This window comes from Phaethon lepturus, unplaced genomic scaffold (assembly GCF_000687285.1).
Source record: "Phaethon lepturus isolate BGI_N335 unplaced genomic scaffold, ASM68728v1 scaffold4414, whole genome shotgun sequence".
NCBI lineage: Eukaryota > Metazoa > Chordata > Aves > Phaethontiformes > Phaethontidae > Phaethon > Phaethon lepturus.
In genome coordinates, this window is record NW_010532538.1 from 203,794 (window position 1) to 231,512 (window position 27,719).

Genomic DNA, 27,719 nt, shown 5'->3' on the forward strand with positions numbered 1-27,719 from the left:
AAAGTTACTTCTGAAAAGTGCCTTAATTTGGTATTCTATAAGAAGAACATGCTGCAAAAGCAGAATTTGTCAGGAGGACTCTTGTGTTATTTGAAGAGATACTGCATTCAAGCTACAATGGCATAATAGGTCAGTCTCAGAAATATGACAACAATACATAATTTATCAATCTGGAAACCTTATACTTGAAAGAAGCCTTAGTCTAACTTTTCCATCACTCCAATTGAATTGTAAGACCACCGCTGCAACAAGACCACTTAGAAAAGCACTGGGGTGGCCTTGATAATAATACACATATCATTGTTGAGGCACAGGAAACTAAACCAGATGGTTTTGCTGAGGAAAGCACTTTTTTTGGCTTTGTAAAGCCTAAAAACACTAATAGGTCAAACACAAAAGTGGTGAAAAAGCAAGCTAGAGGAAAATTTATGTAAATAAGAAAAATATCTTTTTACAATTATATTCCTCTCACATAAAAAATGTCTGCAAGAAAATAAAAAGGGGGAAATGGTGCTGTAGTTCTGAAATAGATCAGGATAGTTTTCTGAAAGGAAAAGGTCTAACAGCAACACTTGCAGTAGGCACTGCTGCTGGAAATCAACACCATATGATGTGCATTAGACAGAACACCTACATATTGTAATTAAAACCCTTTTCTTTCCTCATTTTTATGTTTTGAATATGGAGACAATTCATGTCTATTGTAATAAACTACTTGCTTTCTTGTTCAATCTCTTATTAGCAACCATATCAAACTCAAAGAGAAAATACCACATACGTGCACCTCTTAAATATACAGGTGGGGGGGGTGTGTGCACATACACATGTATAAAGCATGTTTGAATTTTCTCACTTATGCTGTAGTTATTTAGAAACATTATTTACAGACTTCACTGTTTCAAAAACCATGAAGGACTTGGTTTTGTTTTGCTTTTCTTCAGTGCAGACATCATCTACATGAATAAAATTAATGACAGTGTGTTACTCTTCTGGGAATTGCAACTATTTCTAATAGTCAAGAAGTCTAATCTAAACTACAAGCGCTGAAAGAAATGTATTATACACTCTTCTATTGTGCAGCTTTATTTACCAAAATGTAAGCTTTTATTTGGCATTACTATCAATCACAATTGTTCTAAAATATGTTCTCTCTTCATAAGGGAAGGTTTGCTCATATTTTCAAAATATGAAATAAGACGTTTGAGAATTATACCTACATTTTGCTGGCATCAAATCATGCTCTAACTAAAAAAAAACATCATTATTTAAAGATCAGCTTTTTCCTTGCTTGCATGGGATGATGCAGAAGAAATGTACACTGAGGAGAGCTTCACTATATGCTTGTCGTTTGTGACAGTTCATTTTGGTACTGCTCAGAAATAGCCGTGGAGAAAATGTTCAAAGTCTTCAGTCCAGCTCCCAAGTTCTTAACTAAAACCAGAGAGTTAAAAGAGTGGTTTCTGAAGCCAGGAGTCAAGTGGGACCACAGGGCCTTACTGAGCCTGGGGAGCCTGATAGAGCCTACCTGGACAGTAATAAAGAGAGAGAAATGACAATGGGGTCTCACAGGATCCTATTTTAATTCTGCATGAGACACATGCTGGGGAGATGCCTGTTTTCTAGCCAGTGACACCACCTCGCACCTCATATGAAGACTTTAAATCTTTTGTAGGGTTGGAACATTTCAATTGAGTTGCAACATGTGCAAATAATTTACTAAAACAACAGCATCATGAATTGACTCCGGCAATCCACTTATCTATGTCTTTTCCCTATAGACTCAACAGAGGGAAGACAATCTTCTTTACTACTTCTTGGATCTGCTGTTCCAGCACTCTTATTGTGTCAGGAAGAAGTGGCTCTATTGCAAATGCCAGTGCCTATGGGTCAGTGCTTGGTGGACCTCACAAAGCGATTTGGCACCTTTCATTTGAGACCAGTTACCTGTGCTGTGGTCACTTACATTGGCTGTACTGCATCCTGAGAACTGGATCATTATTTACACGGGTGATTGAAAAAGCTACTATGGTCAGATGTGACTTCCTTTATCCTAGGCACATCATTGGCTGGATGGTTACATCCAGAGGGTAGTGGTCAATGGCTCGATGTCCAGATGGAGTTTGGTGATGAGTGGTAGCCATCAGGGGTCCATATTGGGACCAGTACTGTCTAGTATCTTCATCAATGACATAGTGGGATCGAATGTACCCTCAACACATTTGCAGACAACAACGTGCTGAGTGGCACAGTTGACATGCCTGAGGGATGGAATACCATCCAGAGGGACCTGGACAAGCTCAAGAAATGTTCCCGTGTGAATAGGCCAAGTGCAGGGTCCTGCACCTGGATTGGAGCAACCCCTGGTATCAATACAGGCTGGGGGATGAAGGGATTGCGAGCAGCCCTGCTGAGAAAGTGAAAAGCTGGACATGAGCCAGCAATGTGTGCTCGTAGCCCAAAAGGCGAACCTTCTCCAAGGCTGCATCCAAAGAAGTGTGGCCAGCAGGTTGAGGGAGGGGATTCTGCCCCTCTACTCTTCTCTGGTAGGACTCCACCGGGAGTACTGCATCAAGCTCTGGAGCCCTCAGCACAGGAAAGACATGGACCTGTTGGAGAGGGTCCAAAGGAGGGCCACAAAAATGATCAGAGGGATGGAATACCTCTCCTGTGATGAAAGGCTGAGAGAGCTGGGGTTGTTCAGCCTGGAGAAGAGAAGGCTCTGGGGAGACCTTACTGCAGCCTTCCAGTACTTAAAGGGGGCCTATAAGAAAGATGGGGACAGACTCTTTAGCTGGGCCTGTTGCGATAGGGCAAGGGGTAATGTTTTAAAACTAAAAGAGGGCAGATTTTGACTAGATCTAAGGAAGAAATTTTTCACAATAATGGTGGTGAAACCCTGTCACAGGTTGCCCAGAGAGGTGGTAGATGTCCCATCCCTGGAAACATTCCAGGTCAGGTTGGATGGGGCTCCGAGCAACCTGACCTAGTTGAAGATGTCCCTGCACGTTGCAGGGGGGTTGGACTAGGTGATCTTTAAACGTCCATTCCAACCCAAACTATTCTGTGATTCTAAATAACCTGCAAGCATCAAAACAAGGCTCGGTGTACGGATGATGCTTTTTGAGTGGTGTTTTCATGCACAAAACCATGAACATCCTGTTGTACCTTTTCCTTGATACGGCTGATCACTAAATAATTATGTTGCCAACAAGGTGATTTTTAAAGGTAAATGGAGACTCCTTGGGCCTAATGCCTTATGTCAGTCTTTTTGAACTTCTCCAACGTGAGTCCTTCCCACAGGCTGCAGTTCTTCACAAACTGCTCCAGCCTGGGTCCTTCCCATGGGGTGCCACCCTTCAGGAACAGACTGCTCCAACCTGGGTCCCCCATGGGGTCACAAGTCCTGCCAGCAAACCTGCTCCAGCATGGGCTCCTCTCTCCACGGGCCCACAGGTCCTCCCAGGAGCTTGCTCCAGCACGGACTTCCCATGGGGTCACAATCTCCTGCCAGCATCCAGCTGCTCTGGCATGGGGTCCTCCACAGGCTGCAGGTGGAGATCTACACCCCCATGGAGCTCCATGGGCTGCAGGGGGACAGCCTGCCCCACCATGGTCTTCACCACGGGCTGCAGGGGAATCTCCGCTCTGGTGCTTGGACCATCTCCTCCCCCTCCTTCTTCACTGACCTTGGTGTCTGCAGAGTTGTTTCTCTCACATATTCTCACTCCTGTCTCCAGCTGCAATTGCACGTTTGGGGTTTTTTTCTCCCTTATTATGTGTTGTCCCAGAGGTGCTACCACCGTTGTTGATGGGCTCAGCCTTGGCCAGTAGCGGGCCCATTTTGGAGCCGGCTGGCACTGGCTCTATCAGACATAGGGGAAGCTTCTAGCAGTTTCTCACAGAAGTCACCCTTGCAGCTCCCCGCTACCAAAACCTTGCCACACAAACCCAATAAAACGTAGATGGCAGCAATAAGATAATCAGTTCAGTGGATCATCACATCAATCAGAGCAGACTGTATATAATTTTAAGATAAGTTTGACTTAACAGAGCTATTGATTATCCCAGCTCAAGCAAGTTGATGGAAAGAAAAAGTTCTCATTTGGAAATATACAAAATACACTTGAGTATCTGGATGGCTCAAAAATCTTTGCCTTCATACTCAAAGAAGTCCAGCATTGAGGGTTGTTCTGGTTTTGGCTGGGATAGAGTTAATTTTCTTCACAGTAGCTAGCATGGGGCTGTGTTTTGGATTTGTGCTGGAAACAGCGTTGATAGTACAGGGATGTTTTCATTACTGCTGAGTAGTGCTTGCACACAGTCAAGGCCTTTTCTGCTTCTCACTCCACCCAAGAGGGAGCAGGCTGAGGGTGCATGAGAAGCTGGGAGGGGACACAGCTGGGACAGCTGACCCCAACTGACCAAAGGGATATTCCATACCCTATGAGGTCATGCTCAGCATATAAAGCTGGGGGAAGAAGGAGGAAGGCGGGGATGTTCAGAGTGATGGTGTTTGTCTTCCCAAGTAACCATTACGCATGATGCAGCCCTGCTCTCCTGGAGATGGCTGAACACCTGCCTGCCCATGGGGAGTGGTGAATGAATTTCCTTGTTTTGCTTTGCTTGAGTGCACGGCTTTTGCTTTACTTGTTAAACTGTCTTTATCTCAACCCACGAGTTTTCTCACTTTCACTCTTCTGATTCTCTCCCCATCCCACTGTGGGGGAGTGAGCGAGTGGCTACATGGGGCTTAGCTGCTGACTGGGACGAGTGAGTGAGCAGCTGTGTGGGGCTTAGTTTTTGGCTGGGGTTAAACCACGACAAGGGTTTAAAACGCTTTCTTAACTTTTGTTAGAATTTTGTTAGACATTATTAAGTTTGAGCACAAAAACTAAGCAGTAAGAAGGGAAAAATATTTTTCACTTCAGTCCATAACAAGAGGGTAATCCTCATTTAAAAACATGCCTTTAAGTTCATAAGCCAATCTCATAACTACATGAAGTATTGATAGTTACACAGACATATATAACTGACTTTCATAACCGATGCTCCTCAACAAAGTAAGACTCTCACAAGCAAGTATTCCATTGGGCTGATGAAAAGATGTGTCAGAAAAAACTTTAAGTCTCATCAGACTAAGGTAAAATGTATCTCAAAAGACGATACATCCTTAACACTCCAAGGAAACAATAACACAGAAACAGAAATTCCTTGGCCAACAGTCTCACTGGCTGAATCCTTTTCTTATGCACAAGAGTAAAGTAGAATTTAAAATAATTCTGTCTAGCAAGAGTTTTTATATTTAAATGTACACACAAAGAAGGGATTTCCCACAAATGGAATTTCCCAGGAATGGTAGCTGTTGTCTCCAAGGGTCAATCTCTACCTGTTAAAATGCTGAATAGAAGAATCGTGAATAAAAGACCAGATAATGCTGACTGGAGATTTAAATATAGAAGATATCACTGTAGATTAGATTTTAGTATCTCAATTTCAACATGTTCAAAATGGCTTAAGACAATAAAAATGGCTGCCTATTTTCTTGTGCATTTTAATCACAAAGTGCAAATCAGTACCAGTACCAATCAAAAAAAAATTAAGATGGAAAGACTTTCTTTAAAAAGTTTCTTAATGGGCTTGGTTGGACTGTAAATAACTTACTATATTACTTATTTTAAAACTGTTATCTTTTTTTTTTTTAAACATTATTTAAATATAAATTAATGGAGGCTGATTGCCATACATTTAGAATATCAAATGGTTCCTGACTTCACCATGAATTTAAGCATACGCTTAATTTTAAGCATTCGACTAGACCTGCAATTAATTGAATCGGAGCCAATTACGATTCAATTATGAGTCTTCTGTAGTTATTGCTTGAAAGAGATGGATTTCTATTGAAGGCAAAAGAAAGTATTTCTGATCTGTACAAATACTTAAAGGCTATTAAAACTGTTACCTTTGACTTTTTTTTGTTACTTTTGCAAGATATATATTGATAGGCTTTTCCACAGCATTCATCAATGCTGCCTCTGTGTGTTCCAGCCACAATAACTAACAAGCAGATATTATGCCACTATACTGATGATTTGTTGAGAGCAGACACAGCTAAAACTGCAGTGGGGCAGCAGTTCCCTTCCTCGTATTTCTGCTCTCTGCACAACACTCAGGCGTGGGCAGTGCAACTGCAGGAGGCAACCTGAGCATCAGTGGGTGATAAAGAGGAGACTGAAGGAAAGGAAGGAAAAGCCTCAGCTGTTGAACTCTATCAAAGACAAACTTACTCTTTTCCCAGAGCTACTTTCCAACATGACTATGTCCTATTTGTTGGCTATTCCCTTAGAATGTTACAAATAAATGAGTCCATTTCCTCCCCAAGAACACCACTTTAAGGTTTCAATTGCATATATACCTTCACAACTTCATTTACAGTATTTAGCATGTAGGAAATGGAAAAAAACCCAACTATTCATGGATTTTTTTTAATGGTCCAAGTGAAATGTTTCTGAGAATCTATATTTATTTGAAATAAGACTCTTGGGTGAGCATCCGAGGAAATTTGTATGATGCTTCATGTTTTATAAATGGCATAGAAATGAGTGAGACTGTTAAGGCTTTCTAATATTTGAAAATATCTAGCAAATGGTTTAGTAGAACTTTCCACAACGAATAAAAGGTATAAATTACCCTCATATAACAAAACAGCACACAGAAGGGCTGATATATTGTTTTTCCTCTTCCAACTCAGTGCCATTGATTGTCATCTCTAATACCATCCCATAAGACTTTTGCTGGATCACAGCAGAGTAAAAATGGAGAAAGGGGGAGTAAAAGGCAGCAGCAATTTCTGCAAAAATGTTAAGAGTTACTAATGTAATTTTAGAATAAAACTAACAGTCATCCTAGAAAATTTTCACTGCCTACTTATTTCTATTTTGTTCTCCTCAAACACTGAACGGAAACTTTTCTTTCTAGTGAGTTAGACTTCCTGGTTTTCATTCACCAGCACAATGCCACCTCTACCTGATTTTCAGTTCCTGCAGGTGGTAGTTCAAGTCCCAGCTCAAAAACCTAATCAAACACATATTCCAACTATTCTCCCCTGATATGAACCTGTGTTTAAATATCAAACTTCTGAATCACCTGCTACTAAAGCTGACCTCAATGAACAGTTAACACTGAGCATGCTGGCAGCCCATCCCTTGGTGGGCACCTACACGCTTCAGTGAAGGCACATGCTTCCATGCTTTATTGTATACAGAAGTGTTTGTCCAAAATCACAGTGGCAGTCAGATGAATGCCTATGATCAAAGCTCAAGAGTCCTGACTTCTGCTTGTGCTGTGTAACCACCAGACGTTCTCCACTCCAATACATACAGGATACAATCTCTCCACAAAGTCAATGGGAGTTTGGTCATCAACTTTCATGAGATCAGGAATCGACCCATAATGTTTTATAAAACAATGAAAAGGAATGTATTTATGGTTTTATTATTATCCCTAGTAAGGAAATAAGGAGAAAGAAAACACAGTACATGGTCTAGTCTATATGCACATGTGTTATTTGTATTAATATCGATGGGATTTAAAAGTACATATGGAGAGGATAAGATATAGCCCTATGTGTTCAGCCATATGCTTAAGGAAGCTCCCCAAATGCTTGTAAATACAATGATGCTTTCTAACATACTATGTATTTATTTGAACAACGTTAAATCTCTAAGCCCTACTTTCCAGGCCATTAAAGCCTCAAATAATTGTTTATTTCCAGTTTAAAGTTACTCTCTTTTTTAGCCATTAGAAGGCTGCCTGCAACCACATTTCCATGATATTCAGGGAATTAGAGAATTGATAATAACTCTCCCATTATCCGAAGGCGTACCTCTCTGGGAAGAGAAATACTCAAGATGAACTATATTTTAGTGAAAAATTCTTTCCAGAAGATTTGGGGAGAGGCCCAAAATGTGTAGCTGAAAGGTCTGGAGTGCTACTTATACAACAAACATGTGTTCATGTTGTAGACCTCGGACAACTACATTCCTTCTGGAGGCCAATGGACTTGAAATCTAGTCATTCTTTTGGATAGATTTGTTCTCATTTCCTTTTTGTTTTTAAAGGTTTGAACACAGGACAAGGGTCTGACCCACTAGACACAAGAGGGTTATTCTGGATTTCCCTTATGGAAAAAGACATCAGAATTCATCCCATGATTTATGGTCTGGTGCAAGTTGTCTTAGAATGAGATGGCCAAAGTGTTTATGGAATATCCAATGCCTGTTAGCAAATGATGCTCATTATGTTCATGCAACTGATCATTCTACTTGGCTTATCTTTTACTTCCTTTCAGCTGAGACTTGCTAGCTGAGTTTATGAACACTCTTGAGTAGTTTTATTAAAAAGATGATTGTGACGGTTTACTGGATTAACTGCTTCAACTGATGTTGTAGCCACAAATATAAAACAATCGTCATGGAGGCATAATCATGACATTCATGGTGCCCTTATGACCTTACATGCAAATGGAGCGCAGAACCAAAAGCCAACTTTATTTATACCTGGCTGCCAAAAATCACCTTCTTAGCTTACTTGATGTAACCCTTTCAATGCCAGGGCTATATGGCCGTTTACTTTTTTTAATATCCTCCAGAACAAAAGTTCATAGTGCGGTATTACAATTTTGTTTTCTTGCTATTTCTTTTTGACCATAAACATGATTTGAGAGCTCAGCTTTCATTTTACCTTTTAAATCTCTACTTATGATAAAAATCCCCAAACAGACTTTTTCCTACTGAAATGCTTCTTACTTTGTAATACAGAAAAACAAAACAAACAGTCATCATCTTTTTAAATTACATCAATGAATGGTGAAGACAAATCCGGTTTCCCAGCAAGGAATTATTAAAAGACAGAAATAGTCCAATGACCGCAGGAAATCTTTAAGCACCAAATTGGGGACAAAAGTCTCCTGGGGAAAAGACAATATTTCCTACACGGTCATTCACGTCTCCTTGTAATACAATACAGGGGTATTGTTTGTTTGTCTGCTTAAGTAGATGCATAGAATAAAATTAGAAACAAATCCTGACTATGAAAACATTTCAGACACTAGATGCAGGCACAACTGTGTTGTGATACTTCTTTCTCATGTATAACCAGCCAGACCTTTGATCATTAATATATACAGCATACTTGCCTCATTATAATAAAGGCCATCAACTGCCAGCAGGATCTTTGACTTCAGTTCATATTGTGTCTTGCTTCAATCTTAATATTAGTCATAAAATTTGTCAAAACAATGGGAGAAATAGTCTAAAATAGATGCACTTTATAGTCAGCCCCCTCCTCCAAGGAATTCAGTCAAGGAATGTAAACCCAAAGATGTATTTTTCTGCTCAGGTCATGCCTGGGGTAGACTGCTGTGTTACTAAATTCCCTAGTCTGAAATTAAGAGCAAGACAAAATTAACAGGCCTCAACAGGCAAAAACATCCTGAGATAGCCCTCCATGGACCATAACCAAGTTACAGCAATAAGCATTATGCCCACCATGAAGACGATTCAGAAAAAGGCATGTGGCCCACACCTTACCTCAACGTAGTCCCTGGCATGGCCCCAGTCCCTCTTAGCATCCAGATTGCCCAGGCTGAAACAATCCAGCTGTCCAAGATGAATCTTTGCTACTGACCGGCTAATTTTTCGAGTAACGAAGTTAGCCCCTGGAATAGAAATAAAAGATTGCATCAGCATAGTCACAGCGGCAGATAACTGGCCACACGAAACACCTTGTATAGCTCAGCACATGGTATTTCCAGTTTTCATTCTCTACCCTCACACCACCTAGACCCCATGCCATCATTTATCGTTTGAGTCGGCTAAGAAGCCTCCGGTGCAAGTGTCACACTAGCTGTACTTTCACAGCAAACATCTCTCTTTGTGGGACTTCTTAAGCATTCCTAATTTGCTGCCTCAGTATTCAGTCCAGGCATAAAGCCAAAGAAAATCATTTGGAATGTCAGTTCTTAAACACAAAATGCAAAGGTTACATAAAGAAGACAGACATCTTAGACCACCCTCAAGTTTTTTGTTGCCGTTTCTTTTTTCGTATTTTTTTTTTAAGGAATGCATACATCTAAATAAATTAGTTTATTAATTAAAAAAAAAAAAAGTGAGACTATCCAAATACGGCACGTTCCCCAAAGGACTGTTAATGGTTCAACACATTCTACTTTTCTAGTTATTCGGGATTCTTTGTACCCCAGGTTCAGTGAGATCATGAAATTGTGATTTCAGATTTATCAGTTGAAGGCTGTACATTATTTTATCATAACTCAGTATTTTGTTCACTGTATTGCTTTTGAAAATTTGTGTACCCATTTCTGCTCCCTGTATAGTTGCTTTAAACAATATTTGTTTCTAGTTATTTTCATATCTTGATTTTTAGATTATGACAGCTGTATTTCTAAAACGTGGTCAACAGTCTTCTCAAAAGCAGAGGGATTTCAATTTAGACCATGGGTTCAGGCTAAACCAGCCTAATGGCATTTGCACACTAATGGGCCACAAAATTAAAATTACATGCCTTTTTAATAGCTAAAAAAATAAATGATTGAGTGGTGACAGATGATACCTCATCCAAATGGAAAGCAGGAAAGTAAGTGAAAATGATTGCACTTGTAAAATGCTCTTAGCAAATTTCAAAAGTCCTAAGTAGTGCAGCTTGTACATCTAATGCATATACGTATTTTTTTCATTATGGAACTCCGTTCTTGAGATATGCATCTCAATATTTTCTGTTTCCTGTCAGACAAATGATAGGCTACTGCAAAATTATTAATGTGAAGTGTCTTTTTCAGACTATTAGTTTCTCCTGTAAAGTCAAGAGCACTATAGTTCCTTGTGTCATTTAACACTGCCAAAAGTAAAATAAAGAATGCACCTCTAAGAACCATGTGGAATGAAGCAATTAAATAATTCAGATCTTAGCACAGGATTAAGATAGAATTTTAATTTTCTGTCAAGTGCTGAACTAATTGGAATTCCTGTTATTAGCCATTTAGAATATACCATCAGTTTGTGCTTGGTTTTTTGAAGGATGAAATTCATATAATTTCCCATATTCCCTGAAAAAGTGTTCATATATAAAGGAAGCTTACAAATCAGTGTGATTTGCAAAATTTCAGAAATAAAATATACTGGGGAGTCTTTTTTAATAGAAATATTCCTCAAAAACTGGACAAATGAGTCAACCGCAAGATGAAAGCCCAAGCCCTTTTTCCAGACTGCATCCTGCATACTCAACAGGAGAAATACAATTATCCCAAAGATAAAACAGAGCAAACCACAGGACTGACACTGTGACTCTGCTATTGTAATTTCTGAAAGCAAAGTACTGTGGTTGCTCTGTTCCTGGCTGGATGGCCTTGCAGCAGGAGTGGAGTTCTGGCTTAAACAGAAACCAGTGACAGAGTCTCTTTAGTTTAGTCAGACTGGTACTTTGCCAAAGATTGTTTCCATTTTTTACGTTGTCAAAGTGCTTTGAGATCTTCACAGAGATTATTAATAATTAATTAAAAATAGATTAAAACTATTACACAAACTTATTAGGATTAGCTCTGAAACTTCCTAACTTCTGCACTGAAATCATTTAGTTAGCATTATTCATCAATAAATCAGAGTTGAAGGAGAAGCTTGTTTCTAGGATAAAGCATACAGCTTTACATTCCAGACTGCAACTGAGTAATAAGCAAAACTGGCTGTTTTTGATGCTACATTCCCATTTGCAATAAAAGCAGTGAGAGTTCTAGTTATCATCTGCAGTAAAGCAAGTTTTACTGTCAACCTATACGACTAATGAATGTCAGCTTCCATTTTGGACCAACCACTTCCTTAGCATTAAAAAAAAAAGCATATTATGTTGTGTGTGTGTGAGAGAGAGAGAGAGAGAAATTCCATTACTTAACTTGAAACATATGAAAGATACTGCACAAGAAAAAGCAGGTTTATCTAGCACAATGCAGCAGATACTAGTAACTGTAGCGTTCTTGCAGAGTCACTGATAACAGGAGAGAAACTATCTTCAAAGTTCTCCAAGCAAAATCAGAACATACCTCAAAAGGCTGAAATGAAGAATTAAAGAGCACTACAGTGAAAAATGAAAACCTTGATTCTCCAGAAATATTCCAGTAGGGCTTCAACAAAATAATACCAACCCTCTCCTTGGAAGCACCTCAACATGAAAGCTGTGGAATAAAACTGTGCTACTGTTCATTTTGAGAAATGTGATTAGAATTTTTTTCATGCAACCAAGGACTGAATGGCACATTTCAGAAGCATTTAAATTAAATAATGTTTAAATAGAGATTCTCTTCAAAGACAGTATCTTAAAATATCCCATGACACTATAGGTTTGATCCCATGCCGTTAAATGCACATCATAACTAGAATTTAAGCTGATGCCCACTGGAGTCATACAAAATGCTACGTCAGCATTTCCTTTATAAAGCCTTGTCCTAGGGGTTTGCAATCCAACTATAAAATCTTGCTTTGGCCTGAAACTTGGCAGACTAATGTCTCTTTCCTCAGGAATGATTGTATCTAAAGGTCTATGCAGAGTGCTACATATATCTTTATATAACTGAATACAAAGTGCCTTTTGAGACACAGAAATGGTTAGCTTCCTTCTTCCTCAAGAGGTATTGAGGACTTGTTAATGTTGAACCTACAACAGCATTTTCCTCCATGGAATGGCCAGTTAGTACCAGTAAGAGCATCAACAGAGCTGCAGGTGTGTTAACCACTTCACCCTTTATGTTGATTTTCATCGGATCAAGATGATGCAGCAGCTAAAATGCCACCAGCTGTTACAGCTGAGTAAGGCCTACATTATTATGCTACTAACATTACTAATTCACCTGGAAATGTGTTCATGGTAGCAACGGAAACTGGCTTAGATTGGTGGGGAAGAGAGGTCAGAGTCCCATCTTTGTCTCCTGGCTTTGTACTGCTTCCTCAGTTCAGAGAGGTTTTGTTAAACACACCTCCCCGCTCACACCTGGTACGAATGTAGAGTGTTCAAAACTAGAAATGCATGATATATTTTGACTTATTTGAACATTTATTCAAAATGTGTGAGAGTGGCACTGTTCTGGGAACTCACTGTCCTACAATAAGCAGGAAAAGAGTCAATTCTTGCTCCCTCGATAGGGCCAAGTGTGCTGGGCTAACTGCCTTGCACAGTAATCTGTGCAGCAAATACATCCAAACCATGACGGGCCAAATTATGCTCTGGTTTGCGTTGCTACTGAGAGCACTGGAATTGCTGTGCTGCAAAAGCAGAGATCCAGCCAAAGGTTGCAAAGGATGCCTTGGTGTGTCCACACATTTCAGCAGTTCGGAACAGCCTTGATTGAGCAGTGACTGACAAGTTTTTACATTTTAAAAGAGGCCGTAAACATGACTTTTCAAGATATTAACAGCTCTTTCAGGAACCCTGGGCATTAGCTTAGATTTGTTTTCAAAACCCAAGCCCTCCCTCTGAGATCATTAGCATTCCAATAGGAACCATAAGGTCTGATTTACAAACCTGATTTATCCTAGATACAATTTTAAGCAAGGATTCCTCATCAAGCAGGCTTGATCTGTAAAACATAACTTGTCAGCAAACCACTATAGGAGCAATGCTACAATAAAAAGAAATAGCAGATATATAATGCAATAGCTTCTGCTCTCCAGCCCTGGTCCGTCGCCCGCTGCACCTCCTGGCTCAGGGTGGAAAACAGCTCGCCGAGCTCATCCCTCCAAGAAGGACACTGCCAACATCTGGCAAAGACACAGTTTTGAAAGCCGGACACATCTTCTCATTAACACATATTAAAACTATTGCTTTAGGAAGCACGCTCCCAACGCACCTACAGTGCCAAAGCTAGATGCCCTGAGAGAAAACAATCTGGGTCTCTGCATCAGTACCCCATTCCTTTCATCAGCACTGGGGTTTCACCCTTCGTGTATCATCAGGAAACTGGCTGTGTTTCTCTAGAATCTGTAGTTTGTAAGAAGCGGCCAAATGGGTGAAGCAGCTTTAAGAACTGTTAGAGTAACTATTTCTTTTCAAGAACCCTCATTTTCCAACCTCTCAAGGCTACATAGAAAACATCAGACGACAAAATTGTGGTCTTAGGAAGACTGCTACCCCTGCAAAACACTAGCTGTATCACGCATGAGAAAAATCCATCATTAATCCTATTAACACCATAAAAGAACGATCTGATAGATAAGTATTACTATTAAACGTTATTAGTGGAAATACTGTCCTAGCACAGCCTACCAAGTCACCATAACATCTTTTTCTTCATTGCGTAAAATATGATAAAAAGGTTTCTGTCTTTAAAGATTGCTGGCACAAGAAAAAGGGTGTTAGGGTTTTTTTTTTTCTTCTCTCCAAGTTTCTACAGTTCTGGCACAGATTCTAGTGGAAGCCTAACATGTTCAAACACATTGTGTACCCAGTGCTTCTACAAACCCAAAGGAACATATTTCTTTTAACATATATACTTTGTAAATGATACATTTAATGAGATCATTAAAATGTTTTGATTGCCTGAAAATCCACACTGTTCATAATTTCCATTCTATTAGAAGCTTTTCCATTTTTGTAACAAGCTGAAATTATAAAACAAAGCTACACCCAGTTTTTCTAAGAAAAGAAGTCCAGAGTCTCCATTAGCTTATGCTGATGAGAATCAGTTAACAGCTAGTCCGAAGTCAATGGAGTTATGTCAATGTAAACCATATGAAAAAGCAAGTTACAGATTTTTAAATTAACCTTCCATATTTTGGGTTTAAATGGAATTTCTACTGTATCTTGATTGAAACAACTGACACAGTACTGCATTTTGATAAAACTAGTAAAACAGCTACTTAGTATGTTGAACACTCATGCATTTTAATTGTGAATCCACTCTCAGTTTAAAATAACAAATTGTTCTCACAACAACGGATATACAAAGCTGAAACATCACTGTTCGGAAACAAAGGAAACACCACTGTTAAAGGTGATTTTTTCCTTCCCAGCTCTTCATAATGTCCTGTAAATTTTACACAGCAAGTACAGCTACATTTGGATGAGCTTGCCAGAAAGTCCACACTCACATTTTTTCAAAATGAAATATATATGAAATAAGGGTGATATGATTCATAAGCAACTCATTGTAAAGTCATGCACTGCATGGGAAACATCTTCCTGACCTGAGCAATAAATCATTTTATTTCCTGAAACATGAGATACAGTGCTTTAATCCTTACATTTTAATCCTGTATAGCATAGCTGGAAATACTTTGCTTCATCATAACATTTCTCTGTCCTTTAAAATTGTAATAGTATCTTATGATGGTGGGTTTATCAGATTTTTAATACATTTGCAATGTTTTTCAAACATTTTCAGTGTACATAACCCCAACTATTTTCCAATGGACTTGTGAGATCTTTAAACAGGGAAGATAAAGCTACCGATAATAGGCTTGTTTCTAAAGGTTATTCTTCATCAACTCCCTGGGAAAAAATCATGTAACAATAAAATCCACATATCAAAGATTGAAAGCAACAGTCCAATAACATGAGGATAAAATTGTCCCTCCTTATCAAGTGATCCTCATTTGGTATTACTTTAACTGTGTAATTTCAATAAAATGAAGTGGTAGTCATTCCTCTAAATATTGCTAACAAAGACATTAATCAGCATATCAATTGAATTATAATACATTGACACACATTTTGAACTTTCCAATGCCAAAAGTAAAATGTGGTAAGTCTGGTTGGCCCCATTTTCCATTTGAACCACACTTGATGGAATTCCTTGGGTAATGGAAAATACACTACTACCTGCATTTTAAAAATGAGGAGATTGAGGCAGAAAGGTAAAGGCACGGACGGGTAGGAAGCATCAGCAGCAGGAGGGCAGCACAATGGAGGGGGTTGATGCTCTTCAACCCAAGTCCACTGCTGCCCCCGACATCCACTTGCGCACTGAGAACATTTGGACAGCTGAGGGCAACGGGAGGTCATATGAACTAGGCATGGAGGCAACAAAAAATGATGATTTTTATAACCTGAGGGGAAAGTAAGAGTGGGAGACACTTAATCTTGTGAGGAACGACAAATTGGGAGGGGGAGCAGAAAGTAGGGAGACTTTTCTTTTTCCCAGTGTGCAGAAAGATAGCATGAAGCTTACCTGGAGGGACAACTAGTAAGCCCCATAGAAGCAGCACAGGAAAATAGGGCGAGAGACCTACCAACCACCACCAGAGGATGAGACTCAGAGGTGATGTTTGTCACAGCACATGAGCTGTGCTCCCCTGTGATTCAGCGGAGCTAACCCTCCGCTGGGGATCTGTCATCAGCGCTTTAAACTCTTCGCCACTGTTTTGCGTACAAACAGATATAGGTTTCCACCTCCCAAAGAACAATGGCAGGATGATTTCTGTGACTACACGGCCGCAGTTCTCTAAAGTAACTGTGAAAAAATGACATTTAACTAGCAGACAATCTGCATGTGTAATGTGTAACACAAAGTGATGTGATTTCACATTAAAAAATGCCCTTATTCAGGAATAATTACACGCCTCAGATCTATTATATGGGCTTGTTAAAAGGATAGGGTGACATACCAGCAATAACTGCTGGGTAAAAGGTGCTATTTTAGTATATTTCCTCCATATAATTTTTCTTAAATTAAAATATTTTCCCTGCAGGAACTGTACACTGGACAGGAAAAGGTGAGGCATCAAAGATTCTTATAAAGGAAAAACCAAACATTAATACTGAAAACAATATGTAAAAGTGTTATTCCTGTTCCCAAGTTTGTGCTGTTAATGGCACTTACATAAACAGAGCAGCATTTCGCTTACAGAAAACTTAACCTTTTGCTCCAAACCATTCACTTTGATTTCTTAATCACAGTTCATATGCACTAAATTTTAAAACAAAGGTAAATGTATTTAGCCGCTCTGATTTGTTAACACTCATTTAAGCAGTACTTTTGAAATTGAACAACTAATGTTATTGAATTAACCTCTCATTTAAGCTGTCACAGAATTAGACAAGTCCTTGCGTGTATGGTCTATGGGTAAGCATGAGTGTGCTTGCCCATCAGCACAGACTCTTTATATTGTTTAAGCGTGTGTAAACAATTGGAGTTAAGTACATGCTTTGCTGAATTGGTGCGACAATAGCTAGAAATGTATGCAGCCAAAAGGAAAATGCATCATTTGTACAAAATGGAAATATCATACAGTCTAAGGCAACTTGCACAAAATCCAGATTTTAACTTATCTTGTTAAATAACTATTAAAGTTCAGACATCTGTTCCCTTAAATTTAACATCCATTTTCTTTTCTCCCTGTCTTTCCCCTCCTCCATCTTCTCAGCAACCAGTAGCACATCAAAAAAAGGTGCTGCTTGATGGTTCAAGCTGAGACATTCAGCCTTTACCCTAGCACTCCCTTGAGATGAAGTAGGCAAGGCTTTTAATCTTACCTGGTGACATATGACTGACTAATACAGTTTCTTGGACCTTCTGACCTCTGAGGGACTAAGTCTGGTTGGTCTCTCAGCCTCTCCAGGTGGCTGGGACATCAGCTTGTGGTGGGTCGCTGTAAAATCAAAGTTTTGCACAGGTCTTCTGTGTCTTTCTGCTCACCCACACGAGCGCTATCTTTTCATGTGCAAATTTATGAGTATAAAATGTGTCATTTTGCTTCAAGTCAGGAGTAAAAGAACTTTCATTTACTTCTACTGAAGGCAAAAGACTGTAATAAGAGCTAGCCTTGAAACCAATCACAGCGGCATACAACTTTGCTGAGTCAGTGCTGATGTATTTTCTTGGAGAGACAAAAATGATCCAGCTGCAGCCAAATAACTTATATGAAACTTTGCCTCCCACACAAACTAATAAGCAGTCCTAGACGGGTTTGACACTTAGACATTACAACTGAAGATGTTCCTAAAATCCATGTACCTCCCTTTTGAGCTTTGTTGCCTAACAGTTTTTCTCTTAGGACTTTCTCCTTGTTAGCTTTGTGACAGTGCTAGTCCTCAAGGCACTCTTTGAGCCCTCCATACATCATTTGGTAAATGTATTTCAATTTTCATAAACTGCCCTGTGCTACAGGAGTCCTGGAGCCGCCAAGAGGAGGTCCTGAAACACAGTTGTACCATATTTCCAGGGAGCTGGAAAGAGCTGCAAACAGCTCACTGAGAAGTAACAAGGTGGGGAGTAGTGAGAGCTAGAGGGAACGAGAGAAAGAAATCTCAGCTTCTGCAAATACAGGAGGCACAGTTTTTCCTAGCACTTGAACAGGGCACATAAAATGCAAGGCGCTACATTTCCTTCCATCTTCTGTGTTATGAATAACTGGATTCTCAGCTAGGACGTGGTAAGTACGTCTCCCACACCAGTGATGATCCCAACAATTCAATGTACAAGCCATCAGTCACGATGGTCTGCAATTACCAGTACAAGGAAGACTTGTTCCAGCTACAGATACCCCTTCACACTCATAACAGGCAAATGCATGGCTCTGACAGAAGACTAAAAAAAATCTTCACAGCGTGTGCTGCGGTAATGCAGTCAAGCTGGTGTGTGACCAGGGGTATGAGATCGGCTCGCGGTGCTTTCATCCCACTCTGGCTGCCCCAGCTCTCCCCAGTTCCCCAGCTCTGCTTCTGCACAGGGACAAGTGGGGCTGCTGAGGACAGAACAGGACAACGCTGGAAGTCAGTATCTTGGATGAAACCAAAGCAACACCCTTCAAATGTAGTATTTTAACAACAAACCCCCTTGAAACAAGCTTCAAAGTAAGTATCTAGCAGTTTAAGAAGAGGATAGGAGGGCAAGGCAGAGGCAAGCTGACAACACACCAGGAAGAGTGCAAGCCAACAAAGACAGCATGTCCCTTCTGCTCCTGAAAGACCTGGAGATGTTTGGCCTAGCTGTCTTCACCCCCCGTATTCAGGGAGCCAACAAAAACATCATTTCACCTAGCTGTAGTTACTACCAGCTGCCTAAACTTCCCATAAAAAGTTATGTCCTTATTTCAGAGCAGGCCGTGATCGCTCTCGGGGGACCCTGAAGTTAAGCAAGGGTGCTACGGCTTCCACACCCAAACCCAAAATTGGAAATGCCACCAGGCAGAGCGGCAGCTCTCCTGCAGGCAGAAAAGATACGTCAGGAGGTTGCATAAAAGCTGCTGCTGAGAGCGAACCCCCCTCTGGGAAAAACCCTGGGCATATTGCTAATTTTCACTTTAAAATAAAAAAGGCACTGAGGCAGAGATGGACGGTGTACTTACTGTGAAAGTCACTTGAACACAGGAAAAATAGTAAAATTGCAGCTTTTTGAAAGGTACATACATTTCAATGAATATTCCTTTTTTTTTAATGTTGCCACTGAAATTGAATCCCGCTTTTGTATTCTTTCCATGTGGGAATAATGTTTCTCTAGTGTAATTAATACCTAAATTAAATAAAAATAAATATGCAGCTACAAACCCAGAGAACTCAGTTTTCTGGCAAGATAAATTGGTGCAGTTTCACTGAAGTCAGATTACTTAAGTTTACAAAGAAGAATCCAAACTTAAACATTCCACCATTAAGACGTCCAATGACCACAAAAATTTTGCATAAGAAAATGTGAAACAAAACATTTGGAAAGTGATTAAATGGCAAAACCCAGACCATCTAAATTAAATGTCCATTTACTACAGTTCAAGTTGTCATGCTCACTACTGTTTTAATGTCAGTATTTTTAAGAACGCTTCTTCCTTTGTGGACTCCTGAAATTCATTGTTATCCTGTTTTTGTGATATTTCCCATTTAAGTTAGTTTACATTTCCTCTAGGAACAGAAGAGGCAGGCAGATCACCTGCTGTTCTGAGATGCCTACAATGCTTGAGCACAATGGGGTGAAACCAGGACAGAAAGTTAGCCCAATTCTGAATTTCCTGGCTTTGTATTTCAGTGGGACCTTTCACATACTTTTAATATCCCCACAGGTAGCTGTGCATGCTCTCGGGTACACACACATGCACATACACACACTCTGTACATGTTCAGGGAGAGAGCTGTAAATTCTAGCACTAAAAGTCAGGACTACATGCACCAGTGTTGTTTTTGAGTGCACAATGATACGGTTTCACAAAACACATCTAGCTTAATTACATATTGTAATTTTTTTTCCTAATGGGATTGCCCCCTGTGCAGAGGATAGACTTGCTCTGAGACCAGCCACTACTGCCTTGTGAGAAATTAAGTAGGCAGGGGTCCTATGGAGTCTGAAGCTAAGCAAAGATGCAAGAACTGCAGAAAAAGAAATGATGGCTTCACAGTTCAGTCTGATTAATGCTGCCGTGGAAAAATTAATAAAAGCCTGGTTTCTTCTGCAAATTCTGAAAAGGTGCTTAGAAAGTCCCTAAATCAAGGTTCTCTTTGAATCACCACTGCATGTTCCTCTGTGTCTTGACTACCAAGCCCTCAGATGCAAACAGATGGGAGTTTTATTCTGAACATCATCCAATCAATCAACCAGCGCAGACTTTTCTTTTTTTTTTTTTTTTCACATCTTAGTTTCTCATCTGCAAAATAGGGATAAAATGACAATGTCTTACAGGAATTTGAGAAAGTTAAGTATCTTGATATTTGTGAAACAATGAGAGAGAAGTACCCTGGAAGAGTAAAGAACTCCTTTCTTGCCCTCCGCCCCCCAGAGACTGAACATCTAGTCATTCAGGTGAGAACTCTCGTCCTGCGCAAGGAATAATGACAAGGGAGCCCGTGGGGGGAAAAAACAAAAGTGCAAACAGGGGCTTTATCAGAACACATGGGCACAAGTTTGAGTTAAGTTTGTAGAGGCACTCCTCGTTCAGTCATTGAGCTAATCAAGTTTGCAATATTCCTTTTCCCCCTCCTTCCATGTTTTCAGGATGTATTCATATTTATCTCATTTCTTATGCCCACACTAATGGCTTTGGATGGTGAGGAAGACTGTAACTGCTGTGACCACAGAATTCTTAAATTTCCTGCTGCAGTCCAGAACCCACTTCCAAAACTGTACAAAACCGAATTTTAAATAGTTTCCCAATGCACACTGAAGAGTTTGTATCTCAAAGGGCAGTTTATCGAGGGGCTCGAGAGCAGGGAGGGAAATCACTGAAATTTAACCCTGAACCCCACGTGAACCCAGGGATTGGGACTGCATATTTTCCACTGTCCTGCCATCTGCTGCTTCACTGCACATGGTAATCTTTGGCAACCCCACTGAGAGCTGCCTGGGTTATGGCTCTGTTCAGACAGGGTGTAGAAAGAAAAGACACTGAGAATGTCATGGCTGGCTGACCAGACTACTGAGATCAGAGAGATTATGCCTCATTTGCTCACCAAGCCCTGCCAAAAGCAACACCATTTAACTGCAGGTACTCAAAACCCAACAGGCATGTTTAAAGGAATTCTAGGCTTAAAAAGAGGACCATTCATAATGTGCATTTGTTGGGCATACTGTAGCTACCACCTTTTGGCAATTATTCATGCGAGTTTTAAAAAAAAGTTTACACTGCCCAGTGTTTCAGGTACAAGGGATATCTGGCAGAAAGTATCATACCTGATTTACAGGACACATGGACCTGGAAGATAACTCAAGGCAGGAATAAACAAAAGGGACCCAATAGCCCAGCAAACAGAGATAAACAGAGAAAAAAACATAGCTGTTATTTTAAAACAGCTACAGTCTGTTTATCTCCCGGCTGTGAAATGCTGCACAGTATGGGAGTGTGAGCATTTGGTACTTATACGCATAACCCTCATATGTCATCTCATGACAAGGGACCTCCCTTGAGCCAGAGCCAAACCTGCATTTGTTCCCCAGAACACCCCCAAAGACTCCGGTTGCAGCAGGCGAAGAAACAGCTCTCAAACTCTGATTTCCTCCGACCACACTCTTCTGAATAAGGGCCCCAAATCTTTCAGCGATAAAGTACCAAACTTTTACTGACAAACAGAATTTACTGACTATTTTAAAATGATGACTGTAAAAGCTAAGGAGTGCTTCAGAAGTGTCTTAGAGCTGCTAAGGGATATTTTCTAAGGATGTTAGAGCTGCAAGAAAACTACAGTAGGATACAGAGTTACTGTAGGAGTTGGAATCAAATCATGCTGACACCAACCGCCTGTTATTAACGTAACTCCCCCAACCCTCTCTGCTCCTGCCAGGAGCACTAGGAATGAAGATGTAACTGTGCATGTATCTACAACAACATCCTGTCCTATTTCTTCACTCAAATACTGATCTTGGAAATGACAGTGCCTTCTCTCGTATCTGCCTGGGAAAACAAAGGCACTTCAGTAAAATAAGCTTCTCCAGAGACTGCAGAACTGTGTGGTTGGCAGATGTCGGGGTTGACAAATGTTCTTCTAATTGCAAAGGGACACTACAAAATTGTCCTCTGGACAATTGGAATAGACAGTCGCTGTCACCCTCTCTTCTTCCCTGCTGCTCTGCTGCCTCCACTCTGCCTGCCTCACAGGGAGATCGGAAAAGGGACAGAAAAAGCCACGTGAGAGAGGAGGAACAGGCATCTCTTTCCCAACTCCAGCTGTGTTGGAGCCAAGAGGCTCCGTGGCTTTGATGATTCCAGGACCCTCACGTCTCATTTCACCCCTGCTCAACTGAAGTGCACAGCAGAGGTGGCAACGGCCTGTGCTTACGGAGGGAGCTTCTGAAATCCTTACGCCGTCCTCTCCGAGAAATAGCTCTTCTCTCTGAAAACTGGAGTCAAATAGCCTCGATGCCAAGCCCTCAGTAGTAGGTTCCGCAGCCAGGTAACCCTCGTGGCTCACAAGGAGTTTTGCTGGTGCTGAGCTTTGTAAACAAAAGGCAAGGCAGGAGCAGTGTGTTAAAATCAGTAAGGCAAAGAGATCAAACATGCTTTCCGCAGTATTTTTCTTTTGATACAAATGCATAGCTCGAAAGGAGTAGGTTTGAAGCAAAAATCCACCCGTTCACACTCTCAGTTTAAACTGCTTCTCTGCTGCTAAGGTCCACTGAATCAGAGCTCCCCACTCCCGCTCTCCTTCTTGACTCATGACCTCGGTGACAGCCACGAAGGCGGGCAGAGCCACTTCATAAAATGTACTAAATGAAGCAACTTTTAATAACAACAAGGACTGGCAGGTAGCCATGTTAGGGGAGGAAAGACCTAGTAGGAATGTCCTGCAGCATAAGAGTCTCTGTTGCTCTCATTACTGCGAAGGAAGAAAATCTCTTTAAATGCTTTTGATTCAAATGGTCATTTGACAGAAACGACGGACAAGACAAATGGCTGTAAAACAAGGCAATTGGATTTCCTACTGCTACAATATCTTACTTGGCTCCCATGACACAATTTCTCTGTTATTCTGCCTTGCCATGGTAAAGTAAACTCACAGGCTACCCAGAAAACAGATGAGTGCAATCAGTCCTTTATAAATTATATCCCTTCACTCAAGGAAAGCAAATAACTTTTCCCGCTCTATAATAACTGTTTCTAATACTTCATTTATTCTTTAAATTGTTTATAAAACACTTCAAGGGAGGTCAAGATGAGAGGGCAACAATAATTGGAGATTAAGGAGACTCTCTAAGTATTTTGCGCCTGTGAGTAAACACTTTGGCAATTGTTATGATACAAGATAGACCTAAAAAAAAAAAATCAGCTTATTTATGATTTTCTTGAACACGCATGTTATTTCATCTGAGAGAGCGTCCTCATCTTTTCCACAGCTATTTCAATTCAAATCTAAGCAGCCGCAGAGTTACCTCATGTCACATGATGGGCAAATAACAACAGATTTAACCTGGTCTCCTGTGGAAGAGACCTAAAGGAACAATGAGCCAAGGGTAACTGATCTCCTTGTAAAGTTTTCTCCAAGTATCCTGAGGAAGGAGGGGCTTTCTTCCCGGGAGACAGTTGTGTTAAAGCCCCGAGAGTCAGGAACGGGCAGAACTGAGCCCAAAGGACAGGGATGTGAATGTACAGGAAGGACTGGTAGCTTTGGGTGGGGTTTCAAAAAGAGGCTCCAAACAAAAGGGGCCATCGTGTCCTTTCCCTGCGGCATGGTTCTACCCACTCTGGGTTTTGTTCTTCCTGGGCCCAGGCACAGCACTAGCGGCGGGCATGGCACTGCTCTGGAAAAGGGAACTCTCTGCACCCTCTGCAACATCATCGCCAGGGCTGCTGAGCGTCACAACTGCGCAGACGCCCAGCGCAGCTGAACTGCGACACATCACTTAGCACCACTCAATATCATCCACACTTTGGAAGTATGTACGGATAAAATTATATTAAATCTTTAAAGCCTCAACGCATTGGTTTCCTTTAGCATAGTTAAAATGTAGCACACCAGAAAAAAATACTTCTTAGTCATGTTTCTGCATAGCCCAGAAGTTGCTAAAGAAATGACTTGTGTCCTCTAACAACTCACTTGCCAATTAAAAAGAAAAACTAAAAGAAGTTGCTGAAAAAGAAAAAATAATCAAATTCTGAGTAATTATACAGAAATAATAAACATAAATAAAAATATTTGCTGAGGGATTTAAAAGTAGCCAGAAGTATAGGCACATCGGCTTACTAAAATTAAGTTAAATTCTTAAGTTATTTTCAAGAATCTCAATGGAATTGAGTAAGTAGTATTTTATTTATCACAAAGAACTCTCTTTACCCATTTTATATGACAAGGTTATAACAATGCAGGTTCAAGATTCAGATTTTATATCGTCCCTCTTCCCTCGTTCTTTTTTTTAATACCCACGTTTCCTTGATCTTCTCAAAGGCACAATGTCACATGGATCTAGACACAAACACAAGCTCTCTCCAAACTGCTTCAGCCTAATACCAAATTACAGATTACTCCCACAATTCCTTTTAATCCCAGTAAAATCTTTCTGCTTGAATCCACATATTCCCTGGCACTACATGTTAGTCAAACACCGCAGCACTGTACAGTACACAAGTCAGCCAGATGTATACCTCAATCAAATAAAGCAGGTTACTCAAGCAGAGTGAAATGCACAACGTAACTCAGCAGCGCCAAATTATGAAAAAGTTGTTTGGTTTTTTTCCCCAGAGTCAAACTGAACTGAAAATTGGTTTAACTGCCTTTTTGATTTTTTCTAAAATGGGAACTGAAACCCAACTGTTACCTGCATCAAAGTCTTTCTTGAGCCTAAGCCAGAACAGAACCAAGAAGAAAATACCTGATTATTGGATCAGAATAATTGTTTAACAGAGAATTTACCAGAGGAAGTTCCTTTATCACATAGCTTTACACTTAAAAATTTTGTATTTTTCAGCTTGAACTGATTCAGAAATAGCAAGGCAGATAAATAATTATTGATCTGACTAAACTGAACTGACTTGAGTCAGAGTCAAAGAAAAACCAGATCTGAACCAAACCATTTACTGGTTCTTCACGCTGTTTTATGTGGTTTTTCAATTATTAGTATTTTTCAAGCATCAGAAGCCCATGTTCTTGTACTACAGGAAACACAATTTTTCTTTCATTTTTAAATGAATTTTATTAAACGTAGCAGTTTTTCACACAAACATTATTTTAGACTAAACGGGAAATAAGGCTAAGCAAACGGTAGCTGCTGCCTTCATCATTACATAGTTGACTAGTTCCGCTTTTAGAAGTAGGGAATTATCAGGTCCTCTTAAAACTATTAACATTATGATTCTGTCCTGAAAGCCTTCTGTAAAGTGCTCGCCTTTTCAATATGTAAGCCTCCCAGCGCTTTGAAAAATCTGAATGCTCTTGTCATTAAACAGCAGATTTGAAAATCTGATCAAGGCAACTGAGCTATTATTCATTTACCGCAATAACATGCTTTTTAAAATCAATGGACCTATACTTAGAGTCCGAGTCTGTAAGGGTCAAGATGTCTCTATAAGTATTTGTAGGATCATGGCTATAATATCCTGTGTAATAAAAGGTAGAAACATTCAAAAAGATCTTACTGCATCATGTGGCTGCCTAAGCATTTCTTTCCAAATAGGCTACAGAATAATAAGAGGCATTTCCCTTAATCCATTGAGGATTAATGTTCTATAAACAGGAAAAGCATATTCTAAAAAGTGTTAAATCTTTCAGAGTTTTTTCATTCAATACCAAGTTTTTTATATTAAATATTAAACTACCTGATTTTAACCAGTAAAAACAGTATCAATTTTGAATGAACCCTCATGTACATTATCAATTTGTACAATTTTGATTTATCCTGCTTTTACAGCAACTTTTACTGAGTTCATACTAATTCTTTCATCAGACTTTCATGTAGAGGCAGCCATTTTCAAGCATTATCCACATACTCACACACATGCATAATTTTGGAAAAAATGAATGAACATTCCCTGATGACTCTGTGGGTTTCTTCATGGGTGTTGATGCCTGGTTATCATTGTCTATAAATGTGATGGTAAACCAGATGATATCACCATACCACCAAACCCACAAAGAACCTGTAGAACCAAAGTGACAGGAGACAACTTACTTGCAAATAGACCAAAGTTGTGCAATAACTGCAGCACACTAATGAACTCAAACCCAGAATTGCTTCATCCCATGATTTCAAAACAAAGAACTTATTTTCCCTTTAAGTGCAGTTTAAGATTATGATACTTTTCTTAAGAAAAGCATCATTATGAGACACAAGTAAAAATTTAATAATGTCCTGTTATTTATCGGTTAGTTTTCTGACGCTATTTTGGCAATAGATCTTGGATTCATCAGCATGAAAAAAACCTGTTGCCAGTTCATTAGTAACACCAGCACAAGCACTTGCAGAACTAGGCAGCAAAGGTAGCATTTGCCCACTGTTGCTGTCACATGAAATCAAGCTTTCAAGTTCACAGCCCGAGTTACAGTTACATCAGTTTTTGTTCTGTTTTCCTTAAATATTGCATCGTCTGTGGGGACCATTAAATATGCTAAAAAGAAAAGAATTGTATATGTGCTACACTTTTTTGTGCACAACTCAGGTTTAAAGAAAATTGTATATTAATTGCACTACATGCTCATTTTACTAGTTAATGGACCCATTCACTGCAGTGTCTTCACCTGAAGATGCAAACAAAACATGAGTTAGCTGGTGTCCATTGCGTATGATTTAAAGAAATGGATTTGAGACTATGAGAACATTAAAACTGTGTTAGAAAACAGAGTATTTGAAACTTGAGGAGCACGGCAAATAGAAACCATGAACTAGAACACCACAAGGACTGTGACGTTAGACTATGCTGAGCTGAAGGCAGAGACATTCTTCTAAATGTAGGAACACAGGAATTTCTATGAAGATACACCAAATATAAAGACGACCCATTGAGCCACCTTCTAGCCCAGATGCATGACAAGCACATATAATTTTCAGCAAAAGTCAGATGATTCAAATCACTACCTAGAAATCACTATCTGCACAGGTTATGGCCCAGGACACACAGCAGCCCACCATTCTGCTTCTCAGAAAAGGAGAAGCACATACACTGTCTAGTTTTAGACCTTACAGAAGGCAGAGGTTTGCCCATGATACCTGAATGACTACCCCAGTACAGCATGACAGCAAATCACACTACTAGCACTAGTCTGTCCCATTCCCCTGTTAAAGAAGGGACAGAAAACTTCTGCCATCTCCTACTTTCCCT

The 27,719-nt window shown here is 40.0% G+C and overlaps 1 protein-coding gene across 1 annotated transcript in view; it reads right to left on the reverse strand.

Moving 5' to 3' along the window:
* GMDS (GDP-mannose 4,6-dehydratase) overlaps positions 1-27,719 on the reverse strand; it is a gene marked incomplete at both ends in the record, with an annotated part of 183,427 nt that overhangs the window by 144,259 nt on the left and 11,449 nt on the right. Inside the window, one exon of the mRNA XM_010284859.1 lies at positions 9,588-9,715. Coding sequence (XP_010283161.1) covers positions 9,588-9,715 — 128 coding nt within the window. The remainder of the gene's footprint in view (positions 1-9,587; positions 9,716-27,719) is intronic.